This window comes from Nematolebias whitei, chromosome 2 (genome assembly GCF_014905685.2).
Source record: "Nematolebias whitei isolate Nwh7 chromosome 2, NemWhi1, whole genome shotgun sequence".
Classification (NCBI taxonomy): Eukaryota; Metazoa; Chordata; class Actinopteri; order Cyprinodontiformes; family Rivulidae; genus Nematolebias; species Nematolebias whitei.
The window spans coordinates 8,078,097-8,094,229 of record NC_056499.1 but is presented as its reverse complement, the minus strand read 5'-3'; the positions used below and the strand labels follow the sequence as shown (position 1 = coordinate 8,094,229).

Genomic DNA, 16,133 nt, shown 5'->3' with positions numbered 1-16,133 from the left:
TCCTTCCTTCCTTCCTTCCTTCCTTCCTTCCTTCCTTCCTTCCTTCCCTCCTTCCTTCCTTCCTTCCTTCCCTCCTTCCTTCCTTCCACCCACCCACATATTAATATAAGTAATTATTAATAATAATAATAATATAATAATAATAATAATAATAATAATAATAAAAAAATAATAATATTATTAATATAATGGTTTTCAGAAATGCACCCACAGAGTTGTGAAAAATGTGCGTACGCACTACGGATGAGAGCAGTCAAACACTTTTTTGCGTCAGTAGAAGAACAATAACAATGTTGGATAGTGCAGTGCTGTTTGTGCTAATCACTCTTTTTCAACATGTAGGACAAACCCACCTTCATCCTTGGTCCAAAATAATATTTTTGTATTTACCATTTTGGATATACCGGTCTTCACATTCAAAGCTGAATTGTCTGCACTGATATGCATCTTGTTGAAATCCAAAAGTCACAGCGCCAACTAGTGACCTAGCTTGGAAACTACAGTGAATTCAATGAGCACAGCAAGATCAGCGTCAACATGATTTTTCCACATAGATATTTAACAATCAACATTGGAAACACACTAACATCTTCTAAGATAATTTAGAGCTACTCTGTTAAAATGTTGTTTGTAAGTTGTTGAGAATCACCTCCAAATGATGCATCTGTTTTCAAACTCTTGCCATTAACTATTAGTTTAAATTATGCCTGTCTGTTAACAAAATATTTCATGAACCACCCGGTGGAGTTTAATTAATGTTTTTTTTTATTTTATTTAAAATCATGCATGTCTACAGTTGACTGACATTTGCACTCAACAGTGCTAAAAGTTCCCCAACATAAATACATATATATATATATATGGCTGTAATTCGGCCTGTTTTGTGGTTATTAAATTCAATGTTGATGTGGTTGTAGTAGATGAGTCGTTAGCAACACAAATGCTATTATTAATGCTAAGTTCTTGCAATATCACATGAGATTTTTGTGTACAAGGTTCATCCATCCTTTATCATTGACTAGCTTAGTTTTAAATGTCGATATAAAAGGCAGCAGATGATATGCAATCCTTCAGTGATTCTAGACCTCTAAGTACTTTACATTTATTTATTTTTAATGTGAAAATCAAGCCATGCAGCTAAAAGTCATATTTTTAGTTTAAACATTAACTCGTTGTTTTACTGCAAACAATGAAATCATATCTGACATGGGAGAGGTTGTCGAGTGATCTGATGTTCTGTTTCCTTCTCCACAGTATGGACCATTCCACATTGCAGAGGATGCTCCGGCGGGCACCACAGTGGCAGCTGTGATGGCGAGGGACGCAGATGTTCGAGGGGGAGACAGCTGGCAGGTTAACTATCGTTTAGAGTCTGGAAATGAGGAGGAGGTCTTTATGCTAGCGACTGACCGGCAGACCAATGAAGTCTCTCTCGTGCTCACAAAGGTGACGTCTTATTTTGCTAACCTGGTTACTTGTTACACATGATCAAATGAAGGCACATATTTTTGTGGCGTGCAGAAATAAACCAAAAACGGTTTGGTTCTTTGGTTTAGAAACAAAGTAAGCAAAAATATTAATTTCGAGAACAATTTTAAGAGCGTTTTAGACAAATTTGTCCTTGCTTTGTGCTCTCTTTGATGTAGAGCATGTAAGAAGAGGTTATACAGAACAAAAGTCACTTATGATGACTGGATTTTACACAGTGTGTGCGTTCAAAACTAAAGAAAATCACAGTCTGTATCAATAAGCCAACACCACAGTCCTACATCCCTCAGATGAAAAACTTGTTCTGATTATAATGAAAAGCTTTAGCCCAATAATGTCTGCTGTCCCCAGGGTGCATCACCCTTCGCCTGCCTCATCTAATCCTGCAGGACGTTTGAGGGATTCATGCTGGACTGAACGTGTGTTTCTGTGTGTTCGCTCTAACGGTCTGCTTTTTGTAAGTGGGCCAGGCAGGAGACAGTCCATTATTTTCAACCTCTCTGTTGGAAAATGGATGAGATTGAACTGTGTGCTACACATGCACATTTGAAATAAAGCAGATGTGGAAAAGCTAAAAATGGATCTTGACGTTCTATTTGAGATAATAAAACACAGGAACTGCTGGGTTTTTTTTTTTTTAGAAATGATGTCATACACTGTCCCTTTGATTGGCTGTGGTTGGAAGTCTTGTATCTCTTCAGCTGCGTGCGTATCACTAAAGGAGATAGATACTGTTGTTTATTTAACTTAACAGGATTAAAACTCAAGCTTAAATATTTCACAAGTGACGACCTGTAGATTTAAAAGCATAGAGTATAAGTGTGAGGTCAGCATTCAAAAGCAGGCTCAATTAATTATGACAATTTACAGTCGGCTCATAAAACAAAGGCATCTGTGAACACAGAGGCCTGAAAACAATGAAGGGTATCTAAGGGCATCTTTATTTAATAAGTGAAAAACTACAGTAGTTTGTCAAGAGGTGTGCTTACTAGAAACCATTTTGGAGCAGGGCTTATGACATAAAAACATAAACCAGTGTAGCAGATTTGTGTTTTGAGGCACTACTTGTTGCATTTATACTCAAGTAACTGGTTCACCATTTGTTCTCACTGTAAAGACGAATCGTCGCCGACTGTTATTATGACTGCAGTCTTTGACTCAGCTAACACTGTAACTGAAGTCGTGGCCATGGCTGTGCCATCAGTGTCAGGAACACTTCAATTACGCTTTTTAATAGTTGTTCACTGTTGCATGAAGGTAGACTGTGGATGCACTGAAGTTACTGCTCTTCTGAAAAAGAACGTAATTAGTTTTTATATCCTCCATCACTGACTGACAGTAGGCTACGCCTGCGTATATCGATCAGACTGTGATTGAGATGCAGCAGCTGCTGAAGTCAGAACAATAACCACAACCACCCACAGCTCAGACCTCCACAGCCGAAGAGAGCAACAGCTGGATGTGTCACAAATCAGCCATTTTAAAAGGAGTAACGAAGACCAAGTAACTTCATCTCGTGTTTAACTTGTAAAGGAGTGAACCAATGTCATTATGAGTCAGACTGAATGAAAATAAGGTGAAGGTTTGAATCTGACAGTTTCTGCTTCCAGCCACAACCGTGCCCTTGGAGGAGAGCGTAGAGGAACCCAGCCTCCAGAACACTGGCACCAAACCGGGGCCAGAGGAGCCCTCTGATGGCTGGCTGCATATGTATATTGGTCCATTGGAAGCATGGAAGTAAAAAAAAAATGCACAAAAAAAAATATATAAATATAAAATATTACCCTGATGCATGCTCAATAATCCAGGTAGAAAAATCTAAAAAAGTTCAATCTGGTCTGGAGGAGGTAGAAAAGAGAGCCTTGACGTCCTTTTCAGGGACACCACCAAGTCATTGGTTCAGGTATGTTGACGACACCTGGGTTAAAATTAAATCTCAGGAAGTCCAACATTTTACTGACCACATCAACTCTGTGGATAAATACATCAAGTTCACACGAGAAGATGTAAAAAATGGCAAGTTGGCTTTCTTGGACTGTGAGGTCTCAGTCTCTGATAGAGGACATTTGCAAACTGAGGTGTACCGCAAACCCACCCACACAGACCAGTATTTGCAGTTTGACTCCCATCACCCTTTGGAGCACAAGTTAGGAGTCATCAAGACTCTGTACCACGGAGCAGACAGCGTCTCCACTAATTCAGGAGCCAGGCAGAAGGAGAAATCCCACACAAGACAGGCTCTAGAGCAATGTGGATATCCTAACTGGGCCTTCCTGAAAGCAGAGAAGAAACCCAAACAGGACTCCAGTCAGCCAACAGGTGAAAAGGAGGAACACAGACCCAGACCAGTGGTCATTCCATATGTTGAGGGAGTATCAGAGAAACTGAGACGTTTATTTTCTAAACATAACGTCCCAGTGGCTTTTAAACCCCAAAATACATTACGGCAAAGACTGGTTCATCCCAAAGATCCAGTCCCCCGGCACAAACAGAGCAATGTTGTGTATGCTGTTCAGTGTCAGGAGGGCTGTGATCAGTCTTACATCGGGGAAACTAAACAGCCACTGGCCAAAAGGATGGCCCAGCACAGAAGATCAACATCATCAGGCCAGGATTCTGCGGTCTACACTCATCTCCAGGCCAGCGGTCACTCTTTCAGGGATGAAGATGTTCACGTCCTGGACAGAGAGGAACGATGGTTTGAGAGAGGAGTAAAGGAGGCCATCTTTGTGAAAAGAAACCGTCCATCGTTAAACAGGGGTGGAGGCCTCCGGGTTCAACTGTCCCCCTCTTACAATGCTGTGATTGCTAGTATCACTCAGCCCTCTGTGAATAGTAAACAGCCATCAGTGTGCTAATGATCCATCGTTAGGCTGATGGTTCTTCTTGACCATGTGATCAGCTGGTTTTGGTTGTCAGCAGCAAACTGGTTGATCCACTCTGAGAAGGTGCTATTTATAAGACTGCGCTGAATACAGCACCTCAGACTGAGGAAGTGTTTCGGATGAAAGACGAAACGTATCTACATTTTTTTGCTTTGTTTTGTTTTTTGTTTTTTTGAAAGTCCAGGGGACCAGATTGAACTTTTTGAGATTAAAAAATACTTTAACTTTCACTCACCAACTCACCATTTTCTAAGTACTTTTGAAAACCAGGTTCCTAGAACCAGTCTCAAAAGTGTTTGTGTCGGGCAATGAAACCTACAAAAACACACAAACAAACAAAAAACAAATCTGAATCTTTAAACTGAATATTGTGGAAAGTAAACTGGCGCTTGTCACGGTTTATAAGAGGTTTGGATCGAGAGCGTAGAATCACACACGTCGCTTGAAGATATAACTTGCATAACTTTTTAAAACAAAAACGCTGATGTGGCAGAAAAAAATACTTACAAGGATAATGAAGAGGAGCTCAAGGAATACAAATAACACAAGGAGGATCGGACTGTGGCACGAAAACCAATAATTGGTGAATAAATCACATTTTGGCATCTGTCACAGATGTTTGCAACAATCTGAAAACTGATTCGAGAAAGAGTAGCAGACATGTAGCAGTGTAATGCACCGATAAATCAATATCAATTTAAAATGATAAAACTTAAACTGGGTTTTCTACACATGGAAGATTTTAGCTGAAAGCTAATCGAATTGAATAGTCTAACTTTATATGTTGCAATTAAGGGATCTATTTATTACAGGAATATCCAACATTAGCTGACAAAAACAGATTATTTTAACAATTCTTCATGATTTTAAATTCAGGGAGCTCCACCTCCACACTCAAGACTTTCTTTGTTTTCACATTTAGCCATGTTACATTAAGTTCAAAACAAAATGTCTTCCCTGTGAGTTTGCTGTATCTAAAAAGAAACTCTGAGTTAAACACAATATATATTATCATGTGTGTTGTTGGTAAAACAGTGACTGAAACGATTGACTTTCGCCTGCAGAGATACAGTCATGCTCTGATGTACTGAAACACACTGAGTCGCTGGTGCGTCACTTCCATCCAACAGCAACAGTCATTTATCCTCCAAGGTTTGCGTTCCTTCTCCCCGGCAACAGGGCTACGTTTGGTATGATGTGAGCTGCATGATGTCAGTCAATGCCAGTTCTTAATGTCGTGTTTTATGGGAAGACAGGCAGGACACATGCAAGGCCTGGTCATGACAGTAAATACAAACATTAAGTCAGAAATCAAAGAATGGCAAGAGTCAAATTCAGGATTTTTATCAAGTGTGTAATAAAAATTCAAATCTTTTTATAAATGCTTATTTGTCTAAAACTGTATGATGAAATATGGTCATTATTTTTTATTTTATTAATACGTCCAGAGTTTCCAGAAATATCCTCCAATTTCAAACATGGATTTATCCAGCTTTCATGAGAGCGCTGTCACGTAACGGCTCCTGACATGCAGCATCATGGAAAATGTTTTATTAGTGACAGGCTGAATCTTGAGCTTTTCCCTGTGACCACAGTGTCTGCTTCATATTAGAAATAGAACAATACTCTGCCAGAAAGTCCAGATTTCTTGGAAGTCAGAGGAAGCAGAGAAAGGCAGGGGAGCTGCACTGTGTCCTCCATCTGCTGGCAGAGATCACATGCTGGATTTCATGGTTTGGTTGTAATTTCATTTATGAAATTTTAGCTGTATCTTTTTAAATTGTGTTCAAAATCTGGATTTAGTGGGGTTTGTAAACAGTTGGGATTTTCTTTTGCCGATTATTCTATATGAAGACCAGATTAGCAAAAAAAAAAAAGAAAAAAAGAAAGAACAATATTCCTCTCAACCAGGTGTTTGCTGTCATCTATGTCGTTTGCAAACCTTTGTGTATGCAACTGAAGAAGGTAATGTCTGTTTTCACAGGTGTTAGACTTTGAGCGCGAAAGCGAGTACATCCTGGTGCTCTGTGCCCAGAACCCAGTTGCTCTGGTCCGTGGCCGATATGGTCCTGCATCCACGGCAACGGTCACCATCTACATTGACGATGTGAACGAGGGTCCGATTCTGTCTCAGAGTCATTATGAGGTGACCGTCAGAGAAGGGGAGGAACCAGGGCGGGTCATTGCCACCATCCGAGGTTACGACCCTGATTCTCACCCAATAAGGTAGTAAACTCAGGGAACTACTGAGATGTGAATGATTGCTAATTTTATAGAGTATTATGTGCTTTTGCAGATATTCTCTTCAAGGGGACACCAAGAAATACTTCTCAATAGGAAAGTATTCTGGTGAACTGAAGACTGTGCAGGCCTTAGATAGAGAGGAAAACAGCACATACACCATGGAGGTCATCGCAGTAGATGGACGTAAGATAACACCAAAATTTTAACTAAAATGTATTATTACAAACTTAAGCATCTACTCTGCTGTATTTCTACTGCAATGATCTTAGGAAACTCCTCCTTATCTGCATCCACGTTGGTGACGGTCCACATCCTGGATGTGAATGACAACAGTCCGGTTCTGGTTGGAGATTACTCCTGGAAGTATCTGTGCACGCCTCGATGGGAGGACCAAGCCCTGGTGCTGGCTTCACGGGACAGCGATGGACCACAGCATGGAGGGAGACTCAATTTCTCACTGCGCAGTGATGACACAGTTCGACTTAATTGGAAACTAACTCCTATTAATGGTGAGGAGAAGACAGTCCAGATGAAAGCAGTCAGCCAGTTGCTCACATTTGCATATTTGATGAGAAGGGATAGCTAAAAAATGCTCTGTCCTTTTTTAGGAGATACCTTAAACTATATTCTACATAAATTTGACAGAATGACTTTGATCAGACTGTTTAAATTAGTTATATTGGTCAAAACTGTCCAGAGGTGGCTCAGTTGGAAGAGTTGTTGCCTCTCAGTGAGAAGGTGTCCAGATTGAATTCATCCTTTCTGAGTGGAGTTCGCATGTTCTCTCCGTGCATACGTGGGTTTTCCACGGGTACTCCAGTTTCCTCCCACAGACCAAAAACATGCATGTTAGGCTGATTGGTAACACTAAATTGGCCCTAGGTGTGAGTGAGAGTGTGAATTTGGCTCATTTGTCTCTATGTGTCCCTGTGATGGACTGGAGACCTGTCCAGGGTGTCCCCCACCTCTCGCATACTGACTGCTGTATATGGGCACCAGTGACCCTTGCAACCCAAAATGGAAGAAGCTGGTCAAGATGATGGATGGATGGATGGATGGATGGATGGATGGATGGATGGAAAGGAAGGAAGGAAGACTGTCCAGAATATAAATTCAATTCACTGACCTGAATGATATTAGGGATTTAAGCATGAACAGATTTCAGATCTGATATGACAAATTTAATAACAGCATTTTGCTCATAATCTCATGTGTGTGGTGGTGGGGGGTGCGTGGGGGTTGTCGTGTTAGTATATATCATGAACCTGTGAATGGAATTTATTGAAACATTCAGGAAGTAATCACTAGGTTGACTTCTGACTGGAGTTAAATCAGAATTCAAAATGGCTGCCACAGCAAAGCAACCTTAGCAAACACAAAATGGCAAAATATCTGAAACTTTTACAGATACTGAGCTAATATTTCATAGCGGCTGAGAGTCATCCACAACCTTTACTCAGAGGGCTAACTAATCAGAAACCACTGGACAGATTTTAATGAAACTTTCAGAAAGTAACTACTGGGTGTACACCTACAACAGATCACTTTTGAGTTAATGGCCGTTGAAACTAAACCATCTATGGAAACATAAAGAAATGTCTTAACAAAGCTACTTTTACAGATATCGAGCTAAAACGTGTTGTGGTTGCAGCTGAGTGTTATCCCCAATACCTAACCTACCATGTTTGATTTAAACCTTGGCATTACCTGTTACAGTCAACCTAGTCCCTCTGTCAACAAAATATCTTTTAAACAACTGGACTTATTTTAATAAAAGTCCCAGAAAGTACAGCTACAATTGATTGACTTTTGCAGTCTGTTCCAATCAAAATGGCCGCCACAACAAAGCAACCTTATCTTACACCAAAATGGCTATAACTTAGTGAATTTTACAGATTTTGACCTGAACTTTGGTGTGGTGGTCACTGACAGTCACGCACAACACATCCTCCAAGCTCTAATAGATCCATCCATCCATCCATCCATTATCTTTACCCGTTTATTCCATTTTGGGTCACGGGGGTCGCTGGTGCCCATGTCCAGCAATCACTGTGCGAGGGGCAGGGTACACCCTGGACGGGTCGCAAGTCCATCACAGGGACACCTAGAGACAAACGAGACAAACAACTATTCACTCTCACTCACACCTAGGGACAATTTAGAGTTACCAATCAGCCTAACATGCATGTTTTTGGTCTGCGGGAGGAAACCGGAGTACCCGGAGAAAACCCACGCATGCACAGAGAGAACATGCAAACTTCACCCAGAAGGCCCCTGGACTGGGGTTTGAACCAGGGACCTTTTCACTGAGAGGCAGCAGCTCTACCAGTTGCGCCACCGTGCTGCCCGCTCTAATAGATCAAGTGAGATATTACAATGTTGCCTGATATTATGCATGATGTCATTTTAAGGTTTAGCTAAAATGGTTATAACTCAAATTCACAATATTTAAGTCTAAAAGTTTGGCAGGAAAGGATGCAGGTGATCCGCATACCATTACAGCAAACTGGAAGCTTTATTATAAGTGCAATAGATCACTTTTTTTTATTATTACTCAAGCAGAAAACAAAGAAGTGGTCAGCGTGAAGGAGAACCCTCGACGGAAACATAATTGGATCTATGATAACAGGATTTTACTGTTTGGAATTGGTGGAAATCTGGATTGTCGACAAATTATGTGGAGAATGTAGCACGCTTGGCAGCACTCAGAACTATGTGGAAACTATATGTAGTGCTGTATCAAGCTGAGCAGGCTGATCCTTATCAGGACTGTGGTGTCAGTGTCCACGAATGGTTGGAAGGAATAAATCCTGGAGTAGCTGTAAGTTCGACTTGGCGTAAGTAATCATATTCGGCTGTTTGGAGTCGCCATGAGAGAATGTACTAGCGAGACTGTTAAGGCAGACATGGAAATTTAAGAGTTCAGCCTGATCCATGTTGATATCTGAATCTGGACCTGGCCTTAGAAGGCGTACTATCTCAATTTTCTCCTTGGATGTTACGGAAACAAAGACGCTCTGTCCCCCACCCACCCCCCCACCCCTTCCCCAAGGTTGTGGACCTGTGTCAGAGCTCAACCGAGAAGGCTGATAAACAAACACCTCTTATCTAAGCAACAGGGGCAGCGCATCTTAGAAGCTACAGCCCCCTGTACACTTCTGTCCATCATTAGGACGGCTGTACGGAAAGTTATTTTGTTGTATTTCCCTGTGCAAGGATAATAAAAGCATTCTGATTCTGATTTATTGATTTGATTAGGTTGTGGTGATGACAGCTTGTTGGACAAGCCTGTGACAGCAAGAACTAATTTTTAAATATGTACAGTACATCAAATGTGCTGAATGTTTTAAATCCTGTTGTCAGAAATAAACTGTCTCACATAAAAACACCCAAAGAAATGTAGCGGTCTGGCTCAGAACATGGGAATATTGCCCTGTTTTGTTTCTGTTTTTTTGTTTTTTAAATTTCTGCATATTTTTTCCAACTTTAAAAAGAAGGTATGATGAAATCACCCTTGTAAACTGTAAGCGTTGGTTTATTCAATTCCAACTATTTCCAGCCGTGACGCGTGTCATTAAGTCATTCAGACAGTTTACCACTTCCCTCTCAGGTTCTGTTTTTTCCTGTTTCTCTTTCACGCTCCTGTTCCTGTTGGTATTGATTGAGCCCAGATGTAATTATATCTTCTGTGTAATTTCTTTGGCGTCACTGCTGGTTTCCTGACAGCTAATGGAGGCTAAAAGAGAACTCTCCCAGAATGCTTTGCACCTGGTCGCAGGCAGTAACATTTGTCCCGTTAAATGTGCACTTGTGTCGGTACGTTTTTTTGCTGCACTGGTTTCTTTGTCACGAAGAGAACGAGTGATGTCATTCATCTGAAGTCCTTTTGGGACTTGACTGACAGCCCTTTCAGCACAGAAACTCAGTCAATGAGACGATGTGTTCTGGTTCCACCTTTGACAAGCATAAAAGAAAGAAATGTTGCACATTGAGTATTCATGTGCCACTTTTGATGAAGCGGTAATGTAAAAAATAAAAATAAATATTGTTGTGTAGCCCTAGAGAATAGTTTCAGAGACACAGGTGGTTCCACATTCAGTTTGCAGGAACAGTCTGTGCAGAAGGGGCTGCAGAGGTTTCAATTCCTTGACTGACAAATGGAACATGAAAGAGCCTTTCAGATAAGGGTTCAAACAGCTCGATAAAACTCTCCTTGCAGGATAGGGTTTGTTCTTACGTCACACAACCAGGCTTGTATTTTAGACCGATTCACAAAGATAAGATAAAAATGAAGAGCTGCTCTGTTTGCAACCTTCATAGTCTCTTGCTCGTGTGTTGCTATGCAGCTTTTGCTTTTGCTGCTTCCTGAATTGAACATGTAAAATATTTTTAAAGCTCTGCATAGCTGGGAATAATGCAAAAAAAAAAAAAAAGAAGTTTATATTTGTATATTCTGATCTATTAATTACAGCTACAGTGCAGCACAGATTTGCCATTGTGCTTCTTGCCATGTAATAAAACGGTTGCCATGACAACCTTTACCTCATCAATCAATCGAAGGTCTTTTTGCTACGGTGTAATGATGTCAAAGGAAAATAATGAACATTAGTGGGAGTTTGTGCTGGGTTTTTTTCAGATACTCACACCAACTTGTCGTTAAACATCCCATACCTGCCGCCCGAGGTCTACATGGTGCCTTTCACCATCTCTGACAGCAGCTCTCCACCCAGAAGCACCTTCATAAACCTGCCAGGTAATAAAGACATTTCTTCTTACAAACTGCAGGGGGGGGTTATTGTATGAAAGTGTTGGAACAATCAATACAAATCAGCGCCTGTGTGCCAGCTCATCCTGGTCCTGCTATTGTTTATTAATGATGTGGCGGAGCTGTACAAATGATTTTTCCAGGCTTGTGATTACACGCCTCTCTTAAGACTGTAATCTGCCCAGCAGAGCCTGCTGACTCTTTTATACAAAACATGAAAAGACAGATAACCTCTTATGTGGAGGTTAGGATGTTGGCTGAAGATTTAAGATGTAGGCGCACAGAGGTTTTTTTTTCTTGTTTGCTTCCAGCCTACTGTCTGTTTTTACTGTTCTTTCTTACACATTGAATGCACACGAAATATAACATTTACCTGCTGTGTTTTAATGAGGAGTAATTACGGTGGCCTTAAGATGTAAATCAACAACTTTTGAAAAAACTAAATTACATTTGAAAAAAACACAACAAAAACACAACATTTGAAAAAACGGAATTACATTAAACCAAATAGAAGTGATTAAAGCGGAAGTGACCAGAATAACGTTTGAAAAAACAGACTCACGGAATTCAAGCTCTAACCCTAACCCTGCCGAGTTTTTCCAGCATCATATCTTATTAAAGCTTGAAGAAAACAGCTCTCCATTTCTACTGGCTAAAGGCTAGCATGCTAACTGTACCTTCTTTGTGTGTGCTAGCCTGCTAAGTGTACCTCCATTGTGTGTGTACTGCACATTGCTCTGTTGTTCTGTTTTATGTTGTTAATGAAGGAAAAAAAATTTTTTTTAAAGACCACTTCCAGTTTGGCTTAATGTAATTCATTTTTTTCAAATGTGATTCCGTTTTTTCTAAATGCGATTCCGTTTTTCCAAATGTGATTCCTTTTTTCAAATGTGATTTCTTTTTCAAATGTGATTCCGTTTATTCAAATGTGATTCCTTTTTTCAAATGCGATTCAGTTTTTTCAATTGTGATTCAGTTTTTTTCAAATGTGATTCCTTTTTTCAAATGTGATTTCTTTTTCAAATGTGATTCCGTTTATTCAAATGTGATTCCTTTATCAAATGTGATTCAATTTTTTCAAATGTGATTCAGTTTTTTCAAATGTGATTCAGTTTTTTCAAATGCGATTCTGTTTTTCCAAATGTGATTCCTTTTTTCAAACGTGATTCCTTTTTTCAAATATGATCAGTTTTTTCAAATGTGATTCAGTTTTTTCAAATGCAAATCCTTTTTTCAAATGTGATTCCATTTATTCAAATGTGATTCTGTTTTTTCAAATGTGATTCAGTTTTTTCAAATGTGGTTCTGTTTTTTTCAAATGTGATTCTGTTTTTTCAAATGTGATTCAGGTTTTTTTTTTTTTTCAAATTTGATTCCGTTTTTTCAAATGTGGTTCTGTTATTCAATTGTGATTCCTTTTTTTCAAAAGTGATTCCTTTTTTCAAATGTGATTCCTTTTTTCAAATGTGATTCCGTTTATTCAAATGTGATTACGTTATTTCAAATGTGATTCAGTTTTTTCTAATGTAATTCTGTTTTTTCAAATGCTGTTCATTTACAACTTAGAAATTTACACCATATTTGTGACTTTGAATTAAAAAAAAAAACATCTGCCCCAAATTTGTCATCCTAAGATTTATTTCCTTAAGATTAACTTTTATACATGTGCTTCCATAATTTTCTGCTGCGTGAACTTAAACATTCCCAAATTGTAAATAATTTTAGTTTCCCCCCTTCACTTCTCCTGTTAGTGACCGTGTGCCCTTGCAACGTCAGAGGGAACTGCAAAATACCAGCCAAGCCGTTGCAGGGCATGCCAACTATTCAGTCTGCAGTGGGGACGCTGCTTGGAACCTTTACAGTCATCGGTAAGCAGAAAACAAGGAAACATTAAAAACTGTTCATCTGTATCACATATTTTAAAGAACAAAAGCTCATTTTTTCTGCTGTTGTTCCAGGAATCATCCTCATCGTTATTTTTGTGAGGCTGTCCTACCAGGACCCCAAACAGGAGAGTAAAACCCACCAGGAGAAAGTTCCCCTAAAGATTTCAGTCTGAATCACATGAGTAGATGAATAATGTTGTTTTATCATCTGCTGTATCTGCACCAATGTAGCTCATTTGCTTTCAGTGTAATGTGAATATTTTAGCTTTTTTTTTTTTTTTTTAATAGAACTGATCATTTGTTTTAGTAAATCTTGTAAATGTGTAGCAGTCGTGTGCTATGGCCATGCCAAAAACAGAAAGGCACACATGTTAGAAAAGAAGTAACTGATTTTAGGAGAGTAAGAATAATCTGACACATAGGGAATTGACCCTTTTTTCTTTAAGGTCATTACTATTTTTATTTTTTCTATTTTTCTCTTGTAGCTGACATTTCACTGTAAAATAATTAGTTTTGAACACAACTAGTAGATGAAATGTGAGGCTCCAGAGATGATCATGATAAACTGCTACACAAACATCATTAAAGAATGCAGAAATTAGAAGAAATGTGCCTGTAAATGCTGTGATTTTATTCAATTTCACATACCAATAAGTTAAACTAATCACCAAATAAACTATAACTTGATCACTGTATTGTATTATGTATGAATTGTTTTAATTGTATTTATTCTGTTTAATGGATATAATAATTTTAATGCAGATTAATGGCTGCTTCCATGTATTTTCCACATTTGAAACTAAAACTCTTAATTTAATGAGCCGTCCCGAAACATGTTATTGCATTAGCGGCGTGCTGCCGTCTCTGTGATTAAGGCTTTTCAGACGATGACCCAGAAGACCTAACGGACCAGCGCTGCTATTTTCAGACTAAAGTGTTGCTATAAATAGTCCAACAACTGAAGGTCCACTGAATGACACTCGACTGCTGGTGTCCAACAAAGCAGTGACCTCTCAATGACGAAAGACCAAGCTATCCAATCTGAATTATTTGTGCAGGCAGTTTATGAAATGAGCTTTGGATAACTGTTCATGTGAGAAAAAAAGATTTGTTGCAGAGTTAGTGCTGGAATGTTCCATCACTGGAAGAACAGATAATTTTTATTAACTGCTGCTTGTTTTAGAAAACAATTAATTTAAACGAGGCAAGATGAACTCTGACAGATTTTAATTGTATTAGTTAAAACATGATCAGACATTTTAATCCAAACTTAGTCCAACTTAAAACTAAGTAAACCTGAATATTTAGTGGGGCAGCTGTGGCTGAGTGGTTAGAGCAGTCGTACTCCAATGCAAGAGTTGGGGGTTCGATTCCACCAGCAGTCACATGCCGAAATGTCCCTGGGCAAGACACTGAACCCCTCATTGCCTCCTATGTGTGTCCCGTTGGTGTATGAATGTGATTTAAAGCTCTGATTAGTCTTTGTAGAGATTGGGTAATGTATGAATGGGTAACTGAGGGCACAGATTGTGTTGTAAAGAGCTTTGAGTATCTTAATGAGATAGAAAAGTGCTACAGTCCATTTACCATAATATAACAAAGGGACATTTCTGTGGAAAAGCAATGTGAACACAAAAAGCTGAATGATATCGGTAACTGACATTTGCTGAAAAATCTAAGACAGCAGTTATAGATAAAAAAGTAGAACATTAGCTACAAAATAATAGAAGCTAAATGCTAAAAACTACAAACAGCAACAAAAACAAGTCTGTTAAAAGCAGCAAAATACCAGCTAAAAGCTAAAATTTGAGTAGCTAAAAGATAAAAGAAGCAAAAGGCTAAGTAAAAACTAAAAATGGCATGAGAAGATATAGATGTGTTGAAGCAGGTTTTGAGGAGAACAATGTTTTTAACAGTATTCAAAGATGTCATTGCATTTCTATGGAGGAAATATTTGTAAATAAAGTTAAACATGTAGAAAAGTGTAAAAGTTGGAAAAATCAAAAGTCATAGCGCCCATCTCGCTGAATGTTTTGTTACGTGAATGGCTGAAATGGAACAAATACAGAAGTTATTAGTCAGCAAACTGACTGTTGTCGCTAAAAGAAATACAGTTACAAAAGTTTTTATCATCCCAGCATGTCCATCAGGAGCTAAAGTTTGGAGAGGACGCAGATGTTAAAACTAGAGAAATTGTATTATACGAAAATGCAGTGTGAATGCTTATTGCTGAAGAACTTGCTGAAAAACAGCTGAAATTAGTGAAAAACATGCTGAATTTTAGCTGAAATTGAAGAACAAGCCTTTATTAGCAGGATAAAACAGAAACAACACATATTTGCTGAATTGGGTTTAAATAAGCAGAAATTAGCACAAAAATTAGCTTAAAGTAGCTAAAATTTTAAAGAAAAAAGTAGTCCAAAAGTCAGCAAGAAGCTTAACCTATGGGAAGGAAGTGAAAAGAGCTGAAATCAGCTAAAACATTTTGAATGAGCTGAAAAAGCTAAAATTTGCATAAAAACAGCTAAATTGCGGCTGAAATACCAGAAAAGGCTGAAACTAGCTGAAAAAACCTGAAAGGAGCATAACGAGCTGAAATGAGCAGAAAGAAGTTAATTGAGCTGAACATATTAGAAATTACCAAGAAAAACTTGGATTAATCTGAAAAGAGCTGAAATTAGCTATTTTTCTCAAAAGGAAGCTGAAAATGTAGAAAAGCTTAAATTAGCAGAAGAAAGCAGAAATAACACGTTTGACTGAAAGAAGCAAAAGTGAGCACCAAAAAGTGGAAATTATCGGAAAAAAGCTCAAATTAGTAACAAAAAAAAAGGATGAAAAGTAGCTAAAAAGGCAGAAAGAAGCTGA

General features: G+C 38.8%; 1 protein-coding gene across 1 annotated transcript in view; it reads left to right on the top strand.

The window, feature by feature from the left end:
- cdh16 (cadherin 16, KSP-cadherin) overlaps positions 1-13,441 on the top strand; it is a 52,334-nt gene extending 38,893 nt beyond the window's left edge. The window contains exons 11-17 of the mRNA XM_037696461.1: positions 1,255-1,446; positions 6,358-6,599; positions 6,670-6,800; positions 6,887-7,126; positions 11,254-11,370; positions 13,134-13,250; positions 13,341-13,441. Of these exons, the coding sequence (XP_037552389.1) occupies positions 1,255-1,446; positions 6,358-6,599; positions 6,670-6,800; positions 6,887-7,126; positions 11,254-11,370; positions 13,134-13,250; positions 13,341-13,441 (1,140 nt within the window). The remainder of the gene's footprint in view (positions 1-1,254; positions 1,447-6,357; positions 6,600-6,669; positions 6,801-6,886; positions 7,127-11,253; positions 11,371-13,133; positions 13,251-13,340) is intronic.
- The last annotated feature ends 2,692 nt before the right edge of the window (positions 13,442-16,133 follow it).